At 42.7% G+C, this 24454-nt stretch overlaps 1 protein-coding gene across 1 annotated transcript; it reads left to right on the top strand.

Moving 5' to 3' along the window:
* Nucleotides 1-1498: 1498 nt before the first annotated feature.
* Nucleotides 1499-4991, top strand: LOC139181167 (proline-, glutamic acid- and leucine-rich protein 1-like). The gene is made up of 3 exons (XM_070784058.1): nt 1499-2371; nt 3129-3327; nt 4320-4991. The coding sequence occupies exons 1-2, from the start codon at nt 1765-1767 to the stop codon at nt 3284-3286; spliced, it is 765 nt and encodes a 254-aa protein (XP_070640159.1). The 5' UTR covers nt 1499-1764; the 3' UTR covers nt 3287-3327; nt 4320-4991.
* Nucleotides 4992-24454: the final 19463 nt, after the last annotated feature.

Here is a 24454-nt window from a genome sequence, read left to right as displayed (position 1 = left end):
ATCCCTTTTCAGCTCCTATTTTTACTCCTTCCACTCTCCAGTCTCCATTCTCGAGGCATCCATGTCAACTTGTATGTTCTTTTCTAAGTAACTTTAGCAACATTAAAACCTCCAAATTCTCCTTCTGTCTCTCACAGAAGGTTGAAGCAGTTGCTCATATGTGATCTATACACTTTATCTTTTTTTCTTTATATTTATATATATATAAAGAAAATATATATATATATATACATAATTGATGTATAGTTGCCTTACAAAGTTCCAGGTGCACAGCAAGGTGATTCAGTTATACATATACACATATATTATTTTTCAGTTTATTTTCCATTATAGGTATTTCAAGAGATTGACAAAGGGACTACACTTCCCAGTGCTATATAGTAAAACTTTGTTGTTTGTTGCACATCTTTTTTTAAAATTAGAGATCCAGCATTCTATTCATAGTAAGTCAAACAAGTGGAATCAAAATGTCATAAATTTTTTAGTTAGGCAAACATAAGTTATCTAAAATATATATTATATGTACTAGTGAGTAACCGTTATTCACTTAATACAATTGTACCATGAGTGGTCAACACAAAAGTAGTAGAATTCTATATCACCAAAGCTACCATTTTATAGAAAAACCTGACACATATCAGAACAACCTTAGAATTTTTTGAAAACTGTGAAGGTATTGCTTTTATTGTCCAAAGCTACAGATATGCTGCTAATGAGCTGCCATGCTTAAAATAAACTGGACCATAACCATGATCTTTTAGGTTTATCTAGTTTGTTTCATTTTCTTCTATTTCATATTCAGTGCTCCCGTTTAATTCAGTTTATATTTTCCAAATTCTCCATCTCTTACCTTTGATGTTCTTTCTCAAGCCTTTATGAAGTTTTTAAAAATAAGTGTATCTCTGATGACCTGAGCTGACAAAGGTGGCAACTGGGGACCACACCCAGCTTCCCATACCCCAGGGTGCCGCCTATAGGGACATTGCCATTTCGTTTTTGCAATAGTGCAATGTAAAGGACAGAGAAGGCAATGGCACCCCACTCCACTACTCTTGCCTGGAAAATCCCATGGACGGAGGAGCCTGGTAGGATGCAGTCCATGGGGTCGCTAGGAGTCGGACACGACTGAGCGACTTCACTCACTTTTCACTTTCATGCATTGGAGGAGGAAATGGCAACCCACTCCAGTACTCTTGCCTGGAGGATCCCAGGGATGGGGGAGCCTGGTAAGCTGCCGTCTGTGGGGTCACACAGAGTCAGACACGACTTAAGCGACTTAACAGCAGCAGCAGCAGCAATGTAAAGGAAGGGACTCCTGTGGGCTCTAAGTATGACCTGGTGCTGGAAGGCTTCCCTGCAATCTGAAAGCCTTGATCACTCATTGGACGACGATCATGCCAATCCTTGCCTCCTGGCAAATGAGCTTAGAGCTGGCGCTGGAGGAAGTGGTCGCGGTTGACCCTTCCAGCTCCACCTACCGTCGCCAGCCCATCAGGGTCTTTCCCGCCTTGTCCGCCGCCAGTTCAGCTTCGGTGTTGGTGGGCCGGTCTGCGGGCCGCCCCCTCACCATTCCTGTTGTGGGGCCCACACCAGCAACTCGCAGACTCCTGTTCCCTGTGCAGCCGACGTCTCTGCTGTCCCCACCCCCACCCTGGGGTCCCACTGCCAACAGCGTCTCCTCAGCACAACGCTCAGCCCGGCGGCCGCCATCTTCCCCGCAGACATCACTGCAGGACGATCACTGTCTGGCACGTCTCTCCTGCCATGTCTGCCACAGAGGAGCACGACTGGATCCCAGGTGGCCCAGATGGAGCTGGTGGCGGGGCGGGCCGTGACCCCAGTCTCCTTGGGGTCCAAGCATCTGCTTGCGAGGGGACGGAAGGAGTCGAGGAGGCCACGGCTCTTCTGGCTTCCTTGGAGGTCTCCAGAGCCCTTCCCGGGGAGCAGGGTTGGCCACAGGCCGCAGTGGAAGAGGAATGTGGTAGAGAGCCGTTAGAGGAGGAGGAGATGGAGGAAGATTTAGAGATGCAGGAGGACGAGGAAGAGGGTGAGATTGATTTCGAGTTGGAAGGCGTGGAGGAGAAGGAGCACCTGTCTGGAGAGGGCGAGGAAGAGGAGGACAAGAATGAGCAGGAGGGTGCAGCAGTGGTTACAGGCCTTGGGTTCTGCATGGAGACATTTGGGCCCCTGTTCCGGAGTCACGTTGACTCCTTTCTACGCAATTTCTGTAACAACAAAGATGTCTTCTTCCCACCTTCCACTGACCGCCTGATGGCCAGGGGCCGCTCCCAGCCACCCTCGGACCCTGGAGAAGGTCCGGTGCCTCCTCAGGAGCAGGAAGACCTAGGAGACGGAGGCAGAGTCTTGCAGGGTGAGTACCCGGTGGAGGGCGCTCCACCCTGGGAGCGGCGGGATCCTGCGGAGGGGGTTGCATCCTAGAAGACAGACGAACCAGCAGTGGAGGCCGAGATCTGGGCGAGGAAGCCCTGACTGCTGCCTCTGAGACTGGGAGGTTGAGGCCTGTGATCCCGGAGGGGCTGCGGCGGGCAAGTGGTGGCTTAGCCTTCAGGCCCTTGTGGGGCCATTGAGCTCAAAGGCAGGTAGGTCTCTAGCAGTCACGCAGTGGGTCAAAACTCTCAAAAACCTCCGGGCACAATTTACACAAGTGGAAGCCCAGTTCTGGAGACCTTCATGGTCTCGAGAAACAGCATGCTGCCTTCTACCAACCTAGAGGCAAACAAGTGGCATCCCTCCCTTTTGGTCAACGGCTTTAACAAATGTGAATATTCTCCGTAGGAGGATCTGAGACAATGATGACATAGCACAGGGACACTTTTCAGCGATTGAGGAATCTGTGAGCGTCCCCATAGAATTTGTCTTTAAATCAAATGAACATTTTTTACCATTGAAGTTCTGACACACACATACAAAATGGTATCAGTATCAAATGATTCGGATCCCTTCTTCAAAGGGGCCAGAAATAATCAGAGAGATCTGTGTGCTGATCTACTGGAAAGAGGGGAAAAACGTTTGTGAACATTGTCAAGCAGCAGACATGATGGGGGGCTAGAAATGTATCCAGGTATTATTTGTTGTTTCTTTTATTAAACCTATTTCTCTTCTCTCAGGCCTAGACTCTGCTGCTGATTTGAAGTTGAGGTATTTTCCCTGCCAACTTTTGACCCCAATGTCTGCATCATTCTGCCCCAATGATGAGGGTGAGGATCAGTATGAAAATGCTGATGAAGAGGAAGAGGATAGAAATGAAAAACCTGAAGGACTCTGAATGGATATGGTCTCAGCAAAGAGCAGCTCTGGATAATACAGGTATTATTGTATACGCTTTTGTATGACATAACCATTCCTGACACATACCTGTTACTAACAGCTTTGCGTTTTTTAATTTTTTTCTGTAAAGTAAATAAGAAAATTGTTGAAATTTAATTTTGGAAAAACAGTTTATTGTTAATAATGTATTCTAGATAATGTAGGAGGCAGTATGTTCTGAAATGTATTGCATTTATAGCCACAAGTCCTTTGTCCTGTAGCTTTAAGTCTACTACAGATGGGAAATTTACCAGACCTGGCAATGGAGACCAGTGCTTGTTTAGAGAATAGTCACCAGAAGCAGCAGCTAAAGTGACTAGGCCATGCATTAGCTGTGTCATCATCACCTGGCCACAGAATTGTAGTCTCTTGTACTGACAATGACTTTGAGAAAGCGATTCCTTACAAAGTAGTAAGATGTTAAGGGTTTCAAGAGAACTGCATTTCAGGATTAATTCACAAATATTAGTTCAATTTAGATTTTTTATTCAAAAGAAAAGAAAACTAGTCTCAGTAATATTATTGGTTGTCACTGGGCTGGTAATTAAATCTTTGTTTCTCGTTCCTCTATTCATTCATCTGTTAGTCTCTGTCACTCACTGTCTCACTCTTTCTTAGTTTTCATGCATGTGGATGTTTGATAAAGCCTCATCCTCGTTTTACACATGTGGAAACTGAAGGTCTGGAAATATAAGGGATTTATGATTTGTGCAAGGGAACACCAGATCTTTAGGGGGAATGGCTTATTTAAATCACAGTGTGGCCTTTCAAGGAAACAGCAAGCATTTATAGTGGTGGGCAAGAGGGAGGTAACTTTTGCGTGAGCAATGATGTGCACCCTGATCACCAAGGGTCTGGATTACAAGAAGAAAACATTTTTGTTTTCTCCTTGTTGAGAAAATAGATGTACATAGTATTGACTCATATTTAGAAAGTCACTGGTGCATGTTATTGAGGTACAATTGTTAACTGGCTCTTATTTCATCCTACAGTGGGAAGGCATAGAAAGAAGCAGCCAGCAAAAGAAAAGATGAATTTGTTCTTCATGGATATTCTTGTTTTCATTAGCCTGAAATGCTAATTTTGTTTCAAAGTTTCAACGCCCCAAAATGATATTAACTACTGACATCTGACTTTACTCTTACCTTTTACAGATAATTTGATAGTATTGTTCACATTGGAAATAAAAGCTTGTTTGAAATTAATTCTCCCTTAGCCCAGTCAAGTTGACACGTAAAATTAACCATCATAATCCTTGTGGAGAATACTCACCCTGTACATTGCCCATGAGATGACATACTTACAGGATGATGACTTTCCACGTATAACAAAGACAATTTGAACAGCTCCTAGGTGTCAGGTTGCTCTAACAAACACATTTGTTAACAAATGTATTTTCTTAATTAAGAATGAAATGGATAGCATGTTTATAAAATAGTCTTTCAAGATAAGTTTGAGAAAAAGGTATTCTAAAGGCCAGTGTCTAGAGGCCCATCCCTTTGTCTCAATTTATTCTGCTCCTGCCCAAGGTCAAGATTGATTATCTCTAACTTGGATCATTAACAGCCTCATTCTCTCTGATTTTCTGCACTTTCACTATGATGTGTCTAAGAGTAAATTTTTGTTTTTTATCCTGCCTAGCACTCACTGAACTTTTAGAATCTGCATTTCAATTGCTCTGAAAAATTCTTGGCCATCATTTTCTTCCCCATTTCTCTCTCCTGTCTTTCTGGGATTTGAATTAAACATATACTTTGTATCTCTTATCCTACTTTTTTTCATATTAATCTATTTCTCCAGGCAGAATTCTGGATGATTTCTTATAATCTATCTTCCAATTCAATAATTGTCTTAGGTTTATTTTTCTTGATTACATTTATCATGATCTAATGGTTATGCCAATTTTTATTTATTTATTTATTTTTTGCTGAGCTTCATGGCTTGTGGGATCTTCCTTTCTTGACCGGGGATTAAAACCAAGCCACTGCAAAGCACATTGAAAGCATGAGTCCTAATGGCTGGAGACCAAGAGAATTCACTCTCTGCTGCTTTTTATGATTTTCTGTTCCCTGAAGATATTTTAAAACATACTTTTTAATTTTTTGAAATGTAGGCCATAGTGATTATACTCTACTCTTCATTCTGGCTGTCACTTACAATATATTTTTTTTTCCTTATGTGCCTACATAAGGAACAGGGCTTGAAGTTCCTTGGATCACTAAGTGATGTATATCTAGGCTGCAATTTATTCCAGCGCTTGTTACTTCTGGTTCACTATTACCTGAAAGGGGTAGTCACTTATTTTCAGCTTAAAGTGGTGGCAGAGCTCATCAGACCTACTCATTGGAGCTGTGAGATTTGACTTTCATTTTCTTTTCCCATGAGGCCACCAAAACCACAGATCAGTTCCATAATTCTTTCTTCTAGATTCAGCTAATGCCCTCAGGAAAAACTGGCTCTGAGTGCTGGGCTTTCCTATTTGGGTTCTTGTCTTCTTGAAGAGTTTAGTCTCATAGTTTCTTAGTGCTTAACAAAGATACTTTCTTTATACATTTCATCCAGTAATTTTTAGTTGTCCTCATTGGGATGGTTAGTCCAAATTACTAAGCCTGCCATTACTGTAAGCAGAGGTGTTCACCACCCTCCTAACTTCACTTCTTGTCACCAATCTTTCTTTCTTCCAGTTTCTCCTCTAGAAAGTAACTGAAAGTTTCTTTCTGATGGCGTTATTTTCCTGCACAAATCCTCCAAAAGCTTGCTGCTAAATGTAAATTAGAAATCAAATTCCTCAGTTTGGACAATCAGATCGAAAATGCTCTTTCTGAGAAAGTACTGTATAGCGCAGGGAACTCTACTCAATACACTGTGGTGACCGAAATGGAAAGGAATTCTAAAATAGAGGGGATAACCGATTCACTTTGTTATACAGCAGAAGCGGATATAACATTGTAAAGCAACTATACTCCAATAAAAATTAACTTAAAAATAAGAGATGTGGATGGAAAGTGGAGTATGTGGAGTAGATTATGGAGAGAAAACATGAAGAAAAGTTCTCTGCCAGTTAATGAGAAGTCTGAAATTTTTAAAGTAAGAAAATGATGTGATTTTATTTGGATTTAGACATGGCACTTTATTGGCAGTATGGAAATCGTGTAAGTGTCATAAATAGAATGTCTGCATTCCCCCAAAATCTATATGTTGAAATCTTAATTCCCAAGGTAATGGTATTAGAAGGTGGAGTGTTTGGGAGGGGCCTAGGTCATAAGGGTGGAGTCCTCACGAATGTGATTAGCGCCTTATTTAAGAGGGTCCAGAGAGATACTCTGCCCCTTCTGCCAAGTGAGGACATAGTGAAAAGTTGGCATTTAAGATCCAGGGAGTGGACTTCAGGAGACACCAAATCTGCTGGTGCCTTGATCCTGGATAAACCTGCTTCTAGGACTGTGAAAAATAAATGTTTGCTGTTTATAAAATAAAACATTCTTTCTTAGCTTCATTTATTCACTGAGTAGGTATTTCCTTTGCACTGAATGTGTGGCCCTCACTAGGCCAGATGCTACCTATTCTTTTGCTTCTTACTTCATTTACCTCTTGTCTTACCTCCCAATCCACCTTATACTTTAGCAAAACTGAAATACTCATTGTCATGTGACAGGGCCAAGTCAGATAACAGATAGGCTAACACCTAGGTCAGTGATATTTCCTCTACCTCAAAATACGATATTCACGTTTAAGTCATAATACCATATTCATGTTTAAGTCCATTCAATCTAGATATCTATGAACATTCTAATAAATGACCAAGACAAAAACTCAAAAAGCACAAAGTGACTTTCTCATATTCCTTACTGTCTTTTGGAATCTTTCTCATATATATCTGGGATGTAAGCTCTGGAAAGAAATTCATTTTTGCCATCAAGCTTTTGGTAATTTCCATAGTCACAAGGGGGGCTTCCTTGGTGGCCCAGTGGTAAAGAACCCACCTGCCAATGGAGGAGACATGAGTTCGATCCCTGGGCTGGAAAGATCCCCTGAAGAAGGAAATGGCAACCCACTCCAGTATTTTGCCTGGGAAATCTTAGGGACAGAGAAGACTACAGTGGGGTCCCAAGAGTCAGACACAACTTAGTAAGTAAACTAAAACAGTAAAACTGTGAGGCTTTTCTGTCTACATGTTGGGGCCAGGATGCTGGAGAATTAGAGTGGCCTGCTCTCCAGGGGCTAACTGCCTTGAAGATCTGATACACTGACCTTTGCCTTCTTTTCCCCTTCTATGATGCCAGCCAAGAAGCCTCACGTCAACTTTGCACCCCTTAGCTATGGGAGGGAGGCACTCCAGGTGCCCAATTTCTGTCCTGATGACCCTCCAGAGCCCTATCATAAAACACATTGACTGAACCTCTTCTACCCTTTCCAGAAGAGAGGCACTTGGGTTGCCTGGAAGCCCAAGGATCTCAGAACGATCCCCAGTCAACTATCTTCTGATCCCTCAAAGTTGTTGAGAGCTTTCAGAATTCAACATGGACACTCCATTTACTCCTTTCACAATGAAAAGCAAACTCTTGGGCATATGTTGTTTGAAGAGAAAAGCAGATTTTGCATTTTTGCAGAGGGAATGTGCATGGTGGGGTGCCCCACTGCTGCGAACATGCAGCCCAGTTCTCCAGCTGCCAGGGTGCTGGAGCTGACCCAGGAATGACCGCAGTAGCCAGAATGAGCAGAGGGCTAGGTGGTGCCCAAGCCATAATAACAGGCAGAATCCCGTGTCTTTTTGAATGGCTCCTGGCATCTGCGGGATTTGCTTACCTGGCGATGGCATTGGGCTGGGCAGAGCCAGGTGTGTGCCAGGCTTCCTGAAGCCTCCCTGGCAGGCAAAAGTGCTTCAGAGGCTATGCACTCCAAAGCAGATGGATTCGTCCTTGGCGTGCTTCTTGGAGTGGAGTTGCTGGGCTGCTGATCTTGCCGCTCTCAGGCTCAGGGTCACTGATCCATCCCCACCTTCCCTAAGGTAAGATGGGCTCACCCTAAAGGCTGGCTCTTAGAGGAAAACCAAGCTCTACTCCCCCGCACCCACCCACCCCCTCCACTCCCTCCACCTCATAGATTATCGGTTCACCCTGTCCTCTGTCTTCCTCCGGGTCCACAGCTGCCTGCAGTGTTCTCCAACTAGGAACTATGGCGTCCAGAGGTGCTGCGAGTCATATTCCTACTGCTCCACAGGATCCTGCTCTTGAAGGGCAACAACTGCAATACCACCTGGAAACTCCAGTTTGACGTCCAGCCCAGCCTCCTCTGATGTTCCTGATGTCATTCTGGACTTCTTTAATTGGTAAGCGGAGGTCGCCAGGCTGCCAGGAACTGGGAGTGTGGTGGATGAATGGACAAACTTTTAGAAGGAGACGGCTGGGGGAGATGGCCTGGGCTTTTAAACCCTTGCCCACGCACCCTGCCTTCTGGCCAGTTCCTAGAGGAATTGGTGATGAAGGCGGGGACGTGCAGTTTAGACGGAGCCCCCTTGTTCTAGTGCCTATGTTGCTGTGGTAGCTAACAGCGCCCCGGTCGTGGGGGTTGGGGAACTGCCATCCAGGGTCCGCCCATCCATGTCCAGGGACTGAGTTCTCCTCAGTCATGTGTACTGGCCTCTGTGTTTGTGTGTATATGTGTGTTTGTGTTTGTGCGTGTAAGCAGGGAGCGGCCAGTTGTGAGATGATGGCTAAAAATAATATTTTGCACTGAGTTGACATGTGGTATATTTGAGAGAGCCTTGAATGGCCTACTCTCAAGTTTCTCTCCCCGCTCTGCTCCACCAGATAGGGTCCTGTAGCAACAAACCTCCATGTTGAATGCACCAGATGCATTCCCACTTAATATTGCTGTATAGTGTTTCCTTGTCAGATTTCTTGTTGATTCAAAGAAACCAGTCACATCCTTGCTCAGGAACCAGGGGCTACCTCACCCTCCAAATACTGCAAATCCCTCTTCCCACAGACCCTTCTGCTTCACTCTGTTCCAGAATGTAACTCCTATATGTCCTACATGGGCCTGTGATGTCCACCTTTCCTGGGCTGACCACGAAGTGAGTCACTGTGTCTCTAAACTATCCCCATAACCACCCAGAAGGTCTGGACCACTCATGATTAGACGAGATAAAAATCCAAAGCTGTAAATTTGCACTGCTAGGAGTGTGAAATATTCTGAGGGGATTTGTACACAGAGAAAAGACACACACAAAAAAAATTCATGCCAACTGAAGTGGCAGCACATAGCAGAAGATGGTTTCAGTCTTTACCCCGCTGGCTTGGTGGCCCAGAAATCTTCTGCTGTGCCTGTTACCTTTGTCCCTAATGTAGCAAAAGTCCTGATCATCCTTGATACAGGGAAAAATGACCATAGCACTTTTGTGACACAGTGGTGAAATGAATTCAACCCAACTCAAGCCAGAGACTTTAAAATTTATTAAGCAACCATTGTCATAGAGGAGACCCCTAGTGCTAATGAAACTGATTTGAGGCTCTCTGAAGGAAAAAAATGCATAAATGTGAGCAGTGTAGAGAGGACACCTCCCCCATCACACACAGAAAGTATATCCAGTGACAAACAAGCGAAAAGGATCAGAGAGAAACAAATCAGAAAACTTGAATACAGAGGGAGGAATGAATTTAAATTGATGCAAAGGCCCACAGTTTAATCTGGTTGGAAATCTAGAATTTGCTAAAAGAATTTATACCCCGGTAAGACCTTTGTCCTTGGCAGACAACTGTCTTCTCACTGTGTCCTCACATGGCCTTTTCTTTGTTTAGTGTGGGGGGAGAGAGAGACCTCTGTGGTGTCTGTTCCTCTTCTTATAAGGATGCCCCCCTATTGGATTAGAGCTCCGTGCTTATGACATCCATGTCACCAAGCACAGTCAAGTAGGGGTTAATGCTTCAGCATATACATTTTGAGAGAATAGGATTCAGTCCATAACATCTTGATGTATATTTTGTGTGCCTGTGAGGCCAGTGATTCCCAGAGTTCTTTACCTCAACTGGGACAACTTTTAGGCAATGGCCCAAGAGTTTATAATAATGTACAGATGGGCCCATTTGCCAGCCAGGGCATCCAGGACTAAAATGAGGATGGGCCAATTGTGCTGACCCACTGGTCCTGTCCTTTATCATGGGTATTGCCACTATCCATCAGTATTACTGCTTTCCATCCCTCCAGGGGATGATGGTGACAATACCATATGTAGTGCACAAACATTCAATATTTTCCACACAATGGATTCCAAGGGGCTCCCCAGGTAGCCAACAGGTCTGGAAGAGGGATGGCTTCTTCTACCACTATCTCATCTGCCCTCTTGCAAGAAAGATATGCCAGAAACTGTCTTGTACACGGAGGCCTCAGTAACCATGCTGAGGTTTTGGGGTGCTGGTTCCTTGATCCAAGGCATGCTGGGCAACTGAGTACAGGGTGTCACTGGCTCAGGGACTCTGAGAACCTCTATTTTGACGATTGCTCATTATGTGGCTGATACTTGCCACTCTAATGGTTTGTAGTACAAAGCCAAGAAGGGCAGCTTCTTGCATCAGTAGCCTGTGGGCAACTTATAGCAATCATGGGTAGTCCAGAGATGCCAGGGGGCATGAACAAAGGTTACTAAAGCCTCAGCAATGAAGAGGCTTCATTGGAGACACTACTGGGAGTGTCCATTGTTTTAGCCTTGGACAGATTCTAGAGTCTTTTGTTGGAAGAAGCTTTTATCATTTTGTTAATATAAATTCTTTTAGTAAATTCTGGGTTTCTAGTTGGATTAAATTGTAACTTTAGACAGAAGCAGCCATACGACAATTTATATATTGATTCACAAGGAGCATAGGAACCTAACCCTATATACCCGCTGGGAGCAATGGTTTAGTGGCCACTAATTCATTACTTGTAGTGACTTTATAGGATATAAAGTGAACACACACTCACACGTTGCAGGAACTGATGTTCCTTGATCAGCATGTGAAACTATGTTAGGATCACAGTTATGCTCAGGGCCTGTTCCCATTCCCATGCCCTTGGGAAGGAAACCTACCTGCCAAAAGTCTCAGGTATCTTGGTTGACACATCAGAAAGCTTTGGGAAGGCCAGATACCTGTAGGGCTCAGGCTGGGTACTTGAGTATACTCATCCAAGACACCTCCAGGCTGGAAGCACATGATTAATGAGAGAAATGCCAGTTCCCAGAATGAATGTCTTTGAGAAGACAGCCTTAAAGCCTAAGAATCTGAAATGAATTTTTTGGGTAAAGCCAGAAGGTTCTCTCTTTGTGTCAAGCCACATTCCCAGTTCTAAAAACAGGTATACAAGAGAAAGGTTAACATGGTTGTGACAACAAAATGTCATTCCCAGCTCAGATAATGTGACTTTGTGCAGGAGAATGTAGGCTTGTTAGCTCAGCTCAGGAGGGCACTGAGGGTGGAAGATTACTTTTCCTGGTGCAGTCAGCTGCCCCTGGATGGATCCCCACCAACATGGAGAGCTGTGTCCATGCTGACTCCAAGATGGGGCTCTTTAGGGGGTTGAAGTAATTCTTTTTTTCTGTCGGCTGCCCTCTGCCTGCTTCCTCTCCTCTCCACTTGCCCAAATGCCTGCACTCTATCCCAGCCTCTCATCCTGCCTGGTGACATTGACCCAGTCTTTGTGCCCCATCCTCTGGAGAAAAGCTGGAGAGGAGAAGAGGAAGAGGCTGCCTCAGTGCGTGCTTCTGGCTCACTCACAATATGAAGAGAAGGGAGCAAGGGAAAGAATGTGCATACATAGGACTATATGCGTCTGTATGTGTGCCGGAGAAGGCACGGCCCTCAAAAGGTGACAGCTGGGGTATTCTCTGCTGTTTGTTCTCTGGGAAACTATGTGATATTTAGCGATAACCAGTGACTTCTCTGTTTCAGCAAAAGCCTTGCAAATGAAGCTGGTTTAGATTTTTTTTTTCTAATTTTATTTTATTTTTAAACTTTACATAATTGTATTAGTTTTGCCAAATTATACAGAGTGAAGTAAGCCAGAAGGAAAAACATAAATACAGTATACTAACGCATATATATGGAATTTAGAAAGATGGTAACAATAACCCAGTTCAGGATGGTTTAGATTTTTGACAGGGTGCTGACAGGATATCGTGTCCGTCTTAGTCCACATAAAAGAGGAAACCTGCTTCTAGGCACTTGAGGGTTTTTTTTTCTTTTCTTTTCTTTTTTTTTTTGAAGTATAGTTGATTTTCAATGTTGTGTTAATTTCAGGGGCACAACAGAGTGACTCAGTTTTACATATATAGACATTCTTTTTTACATTATTTTTCATTGTGGTTTATCATAGGATATTGAATATAATTCCCTGTGCTATACTGTAGGACCTCGTTGTTTATCCATTCTATGTATAATAGTTTCCATCTGCTAGACCCAAACTCCCAATTCATTCCTCCCCTACAACTTCCCCCCACCCCAGGCTAGGCAACCACAAGTCTGTTCTCTAGTCCGTTTCTGTTTCATAGATAAGTTCATTTGTAGACAGTTGAGGGTATTTTTAATGACTTTTTAATTGTAATTTTAAAAGAATACATTTGAATCAGTTCTAATGAGGTGGATGAAACTGGAGCTTATTATACAGAGTGAAGTAAGCCAGAAAGAAAAGCACCAATACAGTATACTAAGGCATATATATGGAATTTATAAAGATGGTAATCATAACCCTGTATGCAATACAGCAAAAGAGACACAGATGTATAGAACAGTCCTTTGGACTCTGTGGGAGAGGGAAAGGGTGGGATGATTTGGGGGAATGTCATGGAAACATGTATAATATAATATAAGAAACGAATCACCAGTCCAGGTTCAATACAGGATCCTTGGGCCTGGTGCACTGGGATGACCCGGAGGGATGCTACGGGGAGTGAGGTGGGAGGGAGGTTCAGGATGGGGAACACGTGTATGCCCGTGGCGGATTCATGTTGATGTGTGGCAGAACCAATGCAATATTGTAAAGTAATTAGCCTCCAATTAAAATAAATAAAATTTAAAAAAATATGTATTTAACTTATTAGTTTATGTTGGGTCTTAGTTGTGGCACATGGGATCTTCATTGCTTACATGCAGGATCTCTTAAGTCAGGGCATGTGGGATATTTATTTTTAGTTTGCGGGTTGTTTAGTTGCAGCCTATGGGATCTTTTAGCTTTGGTGTGTGGGATTTTGTGGTGGCATGCAGGATCTTTGGTTGTGGCATGGGGGATCTTTTAGTTGTAGTGTGTGGGATCTTTGTAGTTGCATGTAAATCTTTAGTTACAGCATGTGTGATCTGTTAGTTGTTGCATGTAGGATCTTTTAGTTGCAAAATGAGGAATATGTTTAGTTGCAGCTTGTGAGATCTTTTACTTGTGCTTTGGGGATATTTGTTGCGATATGTGGGATCTTTGTTGTGTCACGTAGGAACTTTTAGTTGTGACATGCGGGATCTTTTAGTTGCAGTAAGCAAGATCTTTAGTTGTGGCATGGGGCATCTTTACTTGCTACATACAGAATCTTTTAGTTTTGGTTTGCAGGATCTTTGTTGCAACATGCAGGATCTTTTAATTGTGGTATTGGGATATTTGTTGTGATATGTAGGATCTTAGTTGCACCATGCAGAATCTATTAGTTGTGAAAAAAAAAAAAGAATCTATTAGTTGTGGCATGTGGGATATTTTAGTCACAGCATGTGGCATCTATCAGTTGGGAAATGCAAGATCCTTCTACTTGCAACATGCATGATCTGCATTGCAGCATATAGGATTTTGTTGTAGCACATGAGATCTTTACCTGCGGTATGTGGGATCTTTGTTGCGGCACACAGGATCTTTTTAATGGTGGCAGGCAGACTCTTCATTGTAGCGTGTGGGATATTTATAGTTGTGGTATATGGGATCTTTGTTGCAGCATGGGGGATCTTTAGTTGTGGCATATGGGATCTTTTAATTTTGGTATGTGGGATCTTTATTGTGGCCCATGGGATCTTTGTTACATTATATGGGATCTTAGTTGCGGCATGTAAATTCCCAACCAGGGAGGAAATTCATGGTAAATTGTCCTTGGTCACTTAGACGAACTTCTTTGAGTGCAAGCTTCAATAAATGGGACTTGTACTGGAAAGAGAGGAAAAGTCGTTATATTAAACAACTGATAAGAAAAGAAACCAACATTTGTAAAGATATACATTTTGGCAGGGTTTACATTAGTCATTATTGTCAGGGATTAGCCAGAGCTATAATTTTATCTAACTGTAATCCCATAGAGTTTGTTGGTATAGCTCTGCATTACAGCACTTTTCATATGATTGCACTCATCACAAGCATCCTGGTTGTAATACTGGGTACATACTATCTCTGGGCAATTCCTTACATAAATCTCAGGAGGCAGTGGCTCTATGTGGTTAATGGCACCACAGTCAGTCTCATCTGATTTGAGGTCAGAGTTGGCCCTGAGGGTTTAGAACCACCTATGAGTCACAAGTGGTATCTAAAGAGTCAAGCTTAGCCAGAATGGGTGTTGCTTGTAGTAGAAGAGACAGGAGAAGGTTGCTAGCCTCAGTGTTGGTATCTGTGGTCATTTAGCAGGACTGACCAATGTGAATAGCCAACAGCATGGTTCCCATTGTCTCCAGTCTGACCTGTGTTGTAAGACACCCTGTTAGGTGCATGTGGTATAGTTTCCAGACAGACCTTGTCAACAGTAGTGCATAGATTACTAGGGCTGGTGAACTGCCAAGAGACATAGAGTCAGCACTAGCAAGGGTAGGAACTTCTCAGGTGAGAAGGACCATGGTAACAGGATAGGACTTAAAGTTGGAGGTCACCTATAGCCAGCAGTAGGGAGCCTGATTGTCCCTGATCTTGTTCACATGGAGTTACCTGGTCTGAGAGAGGTTTAGGTCCACCTCCCGGGTTCCACAGTGCCTTTTGAGGAGCAAAGTATCAGGATGACTGATAAGGTCACCTCTTTCTCCAGAGAGTGGTTTGTTTGGCTTATACTGGATGATAATGAACACAGGCTAAAGGATGGTTTCAGAATCACTGGTTCACATCAGGTTCTCATCAGGATCAAGAAGGAGGTGGCTAAGCTCTGGGTTTTGTCTGAGGGAGACAGGAAAAAATGAAAGTACCAGGTGAATGTCTCTTCTCTATTCATGGCATTGCCTGTGCTCTCATGCCTGTGAAAACCAATAATTGGGTTGTATCTCGTGTGGAATTGCACACCAGCAGAAATAGAATTGTCTCTGTTGATGGTCTCATCATTTGCTATGAACTTAAATATGGCACAGTTATGCCATAGGGGCACGAATTTAATATAACCTAAAGCATGGGCAGTATTTTGACCACTGGAAGGACCACTGCCCTCCAAGTTCTCTCCACAGTCCTTGATGTGGGACTGGAGGATGACAGGATAGATAAAAAACCCAAGCAATCTTTTCTTGTAACACCCACAGTTATTTTGCATTACAGTGATGTACAAACTTTAGTCTGACTGTGTAAACCGTGTGACGGTCCCAAGGATTGTAAAAGCTATTTTGTTATCCCCTCAATAACATTAGGAGAAATTGGTGTACTGTATGGATAAACTAATGGAAGGCTTGTATAGAAGGCGGAGAGCACTGAGCTGAGCTCCCTGTGCTATACAGCAGCTTCCCACTAGCGAATCTATTTTACACACACACACATGTCAGTCTTACTCTTCCAATTCATCTCACCCTCCCCTTCCATTTCTGTGTCCAAAAGTCCGTTCTCTATGTCTGTGTCTTTATTCCTGCCCTTCACAGAGGTTCATCAGTACCATTTTTCTAGATTCCATATATATGTGCTAATATACGAATTTGTTTTCTTTCTGACTTACTTCACTCTGTATAACAGGTTCTAGGCTCATGCACCTCAGCCTGGTGCTCTGTGATAACCTAGAGGGCTGGGATGAGGGGGTAGGAGGGAGGGAATATATGCTGATTCACGTTGTTGTACAGCAGCAATCAACATAACATTGTAAAGCAATTATTCTTCAACTAAAAATAAATTTAAAAAAGAATCAAAAGTGAAATATAAAACAGTGAATTCTAAAATAAAAAGTAGTTTGGAATTAACATATACACACTGCTGCTGCTGCTAAGTTGCTTAGTCGTGTCCGACTGTGCGACCCCATAGACGGCAGCCCACCAAGCTCTGCCATGCTTGGGATTCTCCAGGCAAGAACACTGGAGTGGGTTGCTATATACATACTACTATACATTAAATATATAACCAACAAAGACCTAACATTTAACATAGGAAAGTATACACAATATTTTGTAATAACCAATAAGGAAAAAGAATCTGAAAAGGAATATATATAAACATACATACACCTGAGTTCAGTTCAGTTCAGTTTAGTCGCTCAGTCGTGTCCGACTCTTTGTGACCCCATGAACCGCAGCACACCAGGCCTCCCTGTCCATCACCAACTGCCGGAGTCTACCCAAACCCATTTCCTTTGAGTTGCTGATGCCATCCAACCATCTCATCCTCTTCTCCTCCTGCCCTCAATCTCTCCCAGCATCAGGGTCTTTTCAAATGAGTCAGCTCTTCACATCAGGTGGCCAAAGTATTGGAGTTTCAACTTCAACATCAGTCCTTCCAGTGAACACCCAGGACTGATCTGCTTTAGGATGGACTGGTTGGATCTCCTTGCAGTCCAAGGGACTCCCAAGTGTCATGTCCAACACCACAGTTCAAAAGCATCAATTCTTCTGTGCTCAGCTTTCTTTATAGTCCAACTCTCACATCCATACATGACTACTGGAAAAACCATAGCCTTGACTAGATGGACCTTTGTGAACAAAGTAATATCTCTGCTTTTTAATATGTTGTCTAGGTTGCTCATAACTTTCCTTCCAAGGAGTAAGCATCTTTTAATTTCATGGTTACAATCACCATCTGCAGTGATTTTGGTGCCCAGAAAAATAAAGTCAGCCACTATTTCCACTGTCCCCATCTATTTGCCATGAAGTGATGGGACCGGATGCCATGATCTTAGTTTTCTGAATGTTGAGCTTTAAGCCAACTTTTTCACTCTCCACTTTCACTTTCATCAAGAGGCTTTTTAATTCCTCTTTACTTTCTGCCATAAGGGTGGTGTCATCTGCATATCTGAAGTTATTGGTATTTCTCCCAGCAATCTTGATTCCAGCTTGTGCTTCTTCCAGCCCAGTGTTTCTCATGATGTACTCTGCATATAAGTTAAATGAGCAGGGTGACAGTATACAGCCTTGATGTACTCCTTTTCCTATTTGGAACCAACCTGTTGTTCCATGCCCAGTTCTGTTGCTTCCTGACCTGCATACAGGTTTCTCAAGAGGCAGGTCAGGTATCTCCTTCAGAAGTTTCCAGTTTATTGTGATCCACACAGTCAAAAGCTTTGACATAGTCAATAAAGCAGAAATAGATGTTTTTCTGAAACTCTCTTGCTTTTTGTATGATCCAGCAGATGTTGGCAATTAGCTGCGGCAGCGATGGCGCGGGAGCGATGGCGTGGGAGCGGCGGAGAGGAGCTCCCCCATGTCCAAGGTCAGGGGCAGCGGATGAGAGGAGCTACCATATACCTGAGTATATACATATATATAACTGAATCGCTTTGCTGTATACATGAAACTAATGCAACATTGTATATCACTAGAGTTCAATAAAAAAAAATAGAATAAAAATAAAATTTAACGTATCAAATGTTCAGCATTATACAGATGTGAATAATTAAACATTAAAAAAAGAAGGCCGGGAGGTTATGGCAAGTTAACTTAGTGGCAGGGAATGTGGCTATTTTCTCATGGAGTTGCAACACTCTAGTAAGTCCAGGTTTAGCTCAATCCAGTAGATACATTACCATTTGAATACAGACCTCTGCTTGTTCGGGAGAAGCTTCTGCTATCACCCAGGGCATAATAGGAATCTCCACTCATAGCATAACTGGCTCTCCTCCAGTAGAGCTTTGAGTTTCAGTGAGGGCTCAGTGTACCTCTGGAAGTTGCCTTTCCATTGGCCAATACTTTTGGACTGAGTCTGCAAGTTGCTTATGCCAAAAACCCATGGACATGTGGGCCAGTGGATCGTAGAAATGAATTTTGGGGTGGCTGAAACTTCTAACTGTAAGTCCTGTTCTCAGAGCACTAGTGGGAGAGCTGAAACGATAGACTTCTTTAGTTTATCTAGTGTCTGTTGTTGCTCGGGTCCCCACAGATAAGTGGATGTCCTGAGGGTGGCTCCATACACAGGGACCAGCAAATATTAGAGGTTGGCACTGGAATTGAATGTTACTACCAAATGTTGTATCTCCTTTACCAACATGGGAGGAGGTTGGGGCATGAGAAGCTTTTCTTCTACCAAATGCAGACTAGTTTACCCTTCTGAGTTTCAATTATAGACCAGACATTGAACAGACTAGGAGGCTCCCTGTAGCTTATGGAGGGCAATTGCCCATCCCCTCAGTGAAGTGTTTACTCACAGTGGTGACAGTGTGTGACACAGAGTCATAGCCAGGTCCCGGGACAAGGATGACATCAGTACAATGCCAGAGCTGAGTTTCTGTGGGAGGTGCCTGGTGCAGAGCAGGAGTCTAGATCCAGATGGCAAATTCCTTGTGAAATCCCAGAGGTATTCATGTACCCTACAGGCAACTGGGAAAAGTGTATTGTTGATCCTCAAAGGGGAAGGCAAATTGTGCTCAATTATCCTATGACACATTTAACAAAGAGAACATGTTAGACCAGTCTAGGCCTCCGGACCATTTACCAATATTACTTGAGTGTCATTCATTCTGGTATGAGATTCATAATGTCAATACCTAGTAGAGGGGCTCTGATACAGGGAGCAGCCTCCTTTAATTCTCTCTAGTCCATAGATAGCCTCTACCCATTAGTAGTGACTTGAGGACAGGCCATAGCAGGAAACCACAAAGTGGGGATCCATATCCTTTCACTAACAAGGCTAAGACAGGTCATAATATTCAGTGCTTTACTTTTAGTCAGTACCTCCCACATGGGTAGAAGAGAGTTCAGTAATTTCCACCCTCCAGGGCCTACCAGTAGAATAGAAGCCTTAGGATTGTTTCGTGAGGTTATCTGCTGATTCCAAAACAGGAAAAGAGAATTTCAGAGAGAACAACCAGGGCAGAAGCATCTTTTAGCAAAATTAAGTCAATTTTAAAACCTCAGTAGACAATCATCCTTTCAATTAATTATCCTCCCAAGCCAGTCATCTGGGGAATCCCTTTGAAGCAACAGTCACAAACATTTTTGGCACCAGGGACTGGTTTAGGGTAGAGAATTTTCCCATGCACCAGGGTGGTGGGGGATGTTTTAAGTATATTACATTTGTTGTGCCCTTTATTTCTATTATTATTACATCAGCTTAATCTCAGATCATCAGGCATTAGATCCTAGAGGTTGGGGACCCTTGTTTTAAAATATGAGTGCTTACTAGGATTAGGGAGATGTGGGCATCTGTATCCAAAACAGCCAGCCAGTGTTGTTAATATTTGGGAGCCCACACCACAGTTCATGTGGTAACAGGGCAACAGCCTGCCAAAAGAGGCCTGCTTTGAGAATACTGGGTCCTGATGTGGGGGCGGCATAATGTGTGTGTGTGTGTGTGTGTGTGTGTTTGTGTGCACCTATGTGTGTGAAGGAGATTGTACCCACATTTGCATGTGTGACTGAATGTGCATGTTTGTGAACAACTTAAGGAGGAGTATGTTCATGTATGTAAATTTATGACTGACACGGTGTATGTAAAGCATATTGAGGTGTGTGAGTGAGTGCATAACTATTTTAGTTTAAGCATATTTGTATTTGAATGAATTTGTCCATGTGTCAGCATATCTATGAATGGGAGTAAATCTTTGAGCATGTTCATTTGAGTGAATGTCTAATTTGTGGATGTATGTAAGCTTGTCTGTGTGTAGGAGTGAATTGAGCCTGTTCATATGTCAGTGTATTAATGTGCTTTTGTGTGTTTCTGTGTGTTCACGTTTTTGAGTGAATTTGTAAGCATGTGCATGATGGTAGCATGTTTACCTCTGAGTGGAGGTGTAACCATGATGATCTGTGTGAACTTGTTACTGTGTACATCTATTTCTGAATCAATGCATGGATGTATGTGTGAATGCTGATCATATGCATGTACACAAGTGTTTTAATGAGTGTACTTGTGAGTTTGTGATCAGGTTCACTGTGTGTATATGTGAACATGTTCATGTTTGGGTGTAAATGAGTATATACATGTGATCATATTCCTGTGTTTGAATGAATATGTAAGCATATCATGTACTTTCATGAATGTGAGTGAATGTATGCTTTGCATTTGTGTTTTTGTACATTTGTGCTTGCGTGACTGTGAAAAATGTCTGTCATTAAATGCATGAGCATGTATATGTATATCGATATATATATATGTGAATATTATTAATATACAAGTATAAGTGGATATGGCAACATGTGTGTGTTAATGAATATGTAAATATGCTTGTGTTAGGGCATGGTAATATGTGTGTTCTTTTCTGTGAGTGAATGTGATTATGTGTGACTAAATGTGTGTTCACTTGTGTGGAAATGATAATGTGAGTGTGTCTATGTGCAACTGTGAGCGAATATATAAGTATCTGTGTGTGAGAGATTGTGTGAATGAATATGAATATGATCCTATCTAAATGCGAATGTGTTATCATGTCCAGGTCTCAGCATGAGTGATTTTTGCAGTGTCTGTGAATGTGTTAATACATATGTGTGTGTTTATGAGCATGCAGGCTGTGTGAATATGTGAACTTGTCCATGTATATGAAATTGATCATACATAAGTGATTCGTGTGTTAGCATGTTGTCTGTTAAATAAATGTGAGAGCATGTCCATGCATGAATGTGTGTGAGAGGTCGGAGGGAGTGGATGTAAGTGTGCAACTGTGTCAGTATGCAAGTCCATTAGAATATGTGTATTTTTGTGGGAATTTAAGTGAGAGTGTAGACTTGTTAGGGAGATAACATGTAAACATGCTTTGCATGTCTGGGAATGTTCACGTTTAAGTATGTTCATGTATGAGTGAACATCTGAGTATTCCCGTGAGTGTGAGCATGCTGCTGCTGCTGCTGCTAAGTCACTTCAGTCGTGTCCAACTCTATGTGACCCCATGGACTGCAGCCCACCAGGCTCCTCTGTCCATGGGACTCTCCAGGCAAGAACACTGGAGTGGGTTGCCATTTCCTCCTCCAATGCATGAAAGTGAAAAGTCAAAGTGAAGTCCCTCAGTCGTGTCCGACTCTTAGCGACCCCATGGACTGCAGCCTACCAGGCTCCTCCATCCATGGGATTTTCCAGGCAAGAGTACTGGAGTGGGGTGCCATTGCCTTCTCCAAGTGTGAGCATGAACATATGTAAATAAAAGTGTGAACACCTTTGTGTTTTGAGCATGTTAATGTGCAACAGTGAAAGTCTGTTTGTGTGTGAATGAATTCACGTGTTCATATCTGAGTGCGTGAGCTCATGCATGTATGGGAGCATGTTCATGTGTATAGACTAATGCATGATCAAGTTGGTGTGTGTGAAGGTGTTAATGTATAATTATTTTTCCTGAGTGGAACTGAATGTGTAAGCAACTTCATGTTTGTGAGCATGATGTAAATTTGAAGCAAAATGTAATTGTATGTGGGCAAGTCTGTGTATATAAATTAATCACGTGAGTGAATATGTCAATATGTTTATTTGATGGTGACTGCAGCCATGAAATTAAAAGACGCTTACTCCTTGGAAGGAAAGTTATGACCAACCTAGATAGTATATCAAAAGCAGAGACATACTTTGCCAAAAAAGGTTCGTCTAGTCAAGGCTATGGTTTTTCCTGTGGTCATGTATGGATGTAAGAGTTGGACTGTGAAGAAGGCTGAGCGCCAAAGAATTGATGTTTTTGAACTGTGGTGTTGGAGAAGACTCTTGAGAGTCCCTTGGACTGCAAGGAGATCCAACCAGTCCATTCTAAAGGAGATCAGTCCTGGGTGTTCTTTGGAAGGAATGATGCTAAAGTTGAAACTCCAGTACTTTGGCCACTTCATGCGAAGAGTTGACTCATTGGAAAGACTCTGATGCTGGGAGGGATTGGGGGCAGGAGGAGAAGGGGACGATAGAGGATGAGATGGCTGGATGGCATCACTGACTCGATGGACATAAGTCTGAGTGAACTCCGGCAGTTGGTGATGGACAGGGAGGCCTGGCGTGCTGCGATTCATGGGGTCGCAAAGAGTCGGACACGACTGAGCGACTGATCTGATCTGATCTGATGTCTTCAAGTGTTAATGGAGTGTTTGAGCAGGTTTTTGAGTTTTATTGAATATGAGCATGTGCATTTACATGAAATTTTCTTTGTGTAAATAAATTTGTGAGGGTTTTATGTGTTTGAGCATGTATGAATAAGCTCATTTTGTGAATGTGTAAATTTGGGTATATGTGTGAATGAACATGTAAGTATGTGTCATTTTATTGAAATTGTGTTTATATGTGTATGCTCATATATGTGACTATGTGATGGCATCCATATGTGGATTATTATATGAACACGTACATGTGAGTGAATGTAGGAGCAGTTTTCTGTGTCTATAATTCATGTCGGTGAAAATCTCAACATCTTAGTTTGCTTGACTGTATGAGTGTTCTGGGATTAGATTTGAGTGTATCTAGGTTTGAGCAGATATATGAGCACGTTTGTGCATAGAAACACACTAATGTGAGTGTGCTCATTTGTGTTAATGAAGGTGATAATATGCTCCTTTGTGTGACTGAATTCATGAGTGTGTTTGGGAGTGGTTGTGAGTCTGTAGGTATACATTCATGTGCAAGTGTGAACAAACATGTGAATTTTACCTGTGTCAGTGTGTGAGAGAATATCAGTACTGATAGCTTACGGTGAATGATGTCCAATTCGTGATCTCCAAAGAAGATTTAGCTTCAGAACCAGGGGCCAGGCTTGATCACTCAAGAGCTTTTATGTAGCCGAGTTTTATTAAAGTATAAAAAGGGACAGAGAAAGCTGCTGACATAGACATCAGAAGGGGGACAGAGAGTGTCCCCCTTCCCTGGCTAGTGTTACCAAGGGAGCTATATACTTTTTTAATTGGTCATTACAATAAATCAAAATAACGTTTCAAGGTTATAAAGATCTTACTAGACCCACTGCCATAATTTACATTGTAAGATGACAGGATTAGAACTAACAATAGAAAGATCTTGCCAGGGGAACTCCCATAATACACATTTTAAGATAACAAGACTAGTCAGAAGGTTTTTAAGAAGGAGAAACTGTCCTCACGCAGGATACATTGTTGTTAAATAATCCTTAGCACAGAGGTTTAGCCAAGTTGTTTGTTGTGTAATCATCAGCTTAAAAGAAAAAAACTTAAAAAAAAATTTGTCCTTTTCTCCTCCTTGAGAATTCCAGACCCCTATCTGTTCCTTGAGAGCCCTACTACTACTACTACTATGTCGCTTCAGTCATATCCGACTCTGTGTGACCCCACAGACGGCAGCCCACCAGGCTCCTCCATCCCTGGGATTCTCCAGGCAAGAACACTGGAGTGGGTTGCCATTTCCTTCTCCAATGCATGAAAGTGAAAAGTGAAAGTAAAGTTGCTCGGTCGTGTCTGACTCTTCACAACCCCATGGACTGCAGCCCACCAGGCTCCTCCGTCCATGGGATTTTCCAAGTAAGAGTACTGGAGTGGGGTGCCATCACCTTCTCCATTGAGAGTCCTACCTAGACCCTTTTCTCCTCTGTGGGGACTCTGGACTTCTTATCAACATACCTAGGAATTGTCTCTCTCAGTATGTTGATGTGTGTGAATGATGTGTGAGTATGCTGCTGCTGCTGCTGCTAAGTCACTTCAGTTGTGTCCGACTCTGTGCAACCCCATAGACGGCAGCCCACCAGGCTCCCCTGTCCCTGGGATATGTGTATGTGAGTATAAATGTATGCTATTTTGTCTGTCAGTGTGTGAGCACGTTCTTTGGGTGACCCATTTAATATGCATGTATCAGTTCAGTTCAGTCACTCAGGCACGTCCGACTCTTTGTG

Source organism: Bos indicus, chromosome X (assembly GCF_029378745.1).
Source record: "Bos indicus isolate NIAB-ARS_2022 breed Sahiwal x Tharparkar chromosome X, NIAB-ARS_B.indTharparkar_mat_pri_1.0, whole genome shotgun sequence".
Lineage (NCBI taxonomy): Eukaryota > Metazoa > Chordata > Mammalia > Artiodactyla > Bovidae > Bos > Bos indicus.
The sequence above is the reverse complement of the archived record's forward strand: the minus strand, read 5'-3'. Positions and strand labels throughout refer to the sequence as shown.

What these genes read in the sequence shown, in the direction of transcription:
- LOC139181167 (XM_070784058.1), top strand. Translation starts at nt 1,765, where the DNA reads ATGTCTGCCACAGAGGAGCACGACTGGATCCCAGGTGGCCCAGATGGA. An exon ending in CGGAGGCAGAGTCTTGCAGG is followed by an intron (nt 2,372 to 3,128) that starts GTGAGTACCCGG and finishes CTCTTCTCTCAG; the next exon opens with GCCTAGACTCTGCTGCTGAT.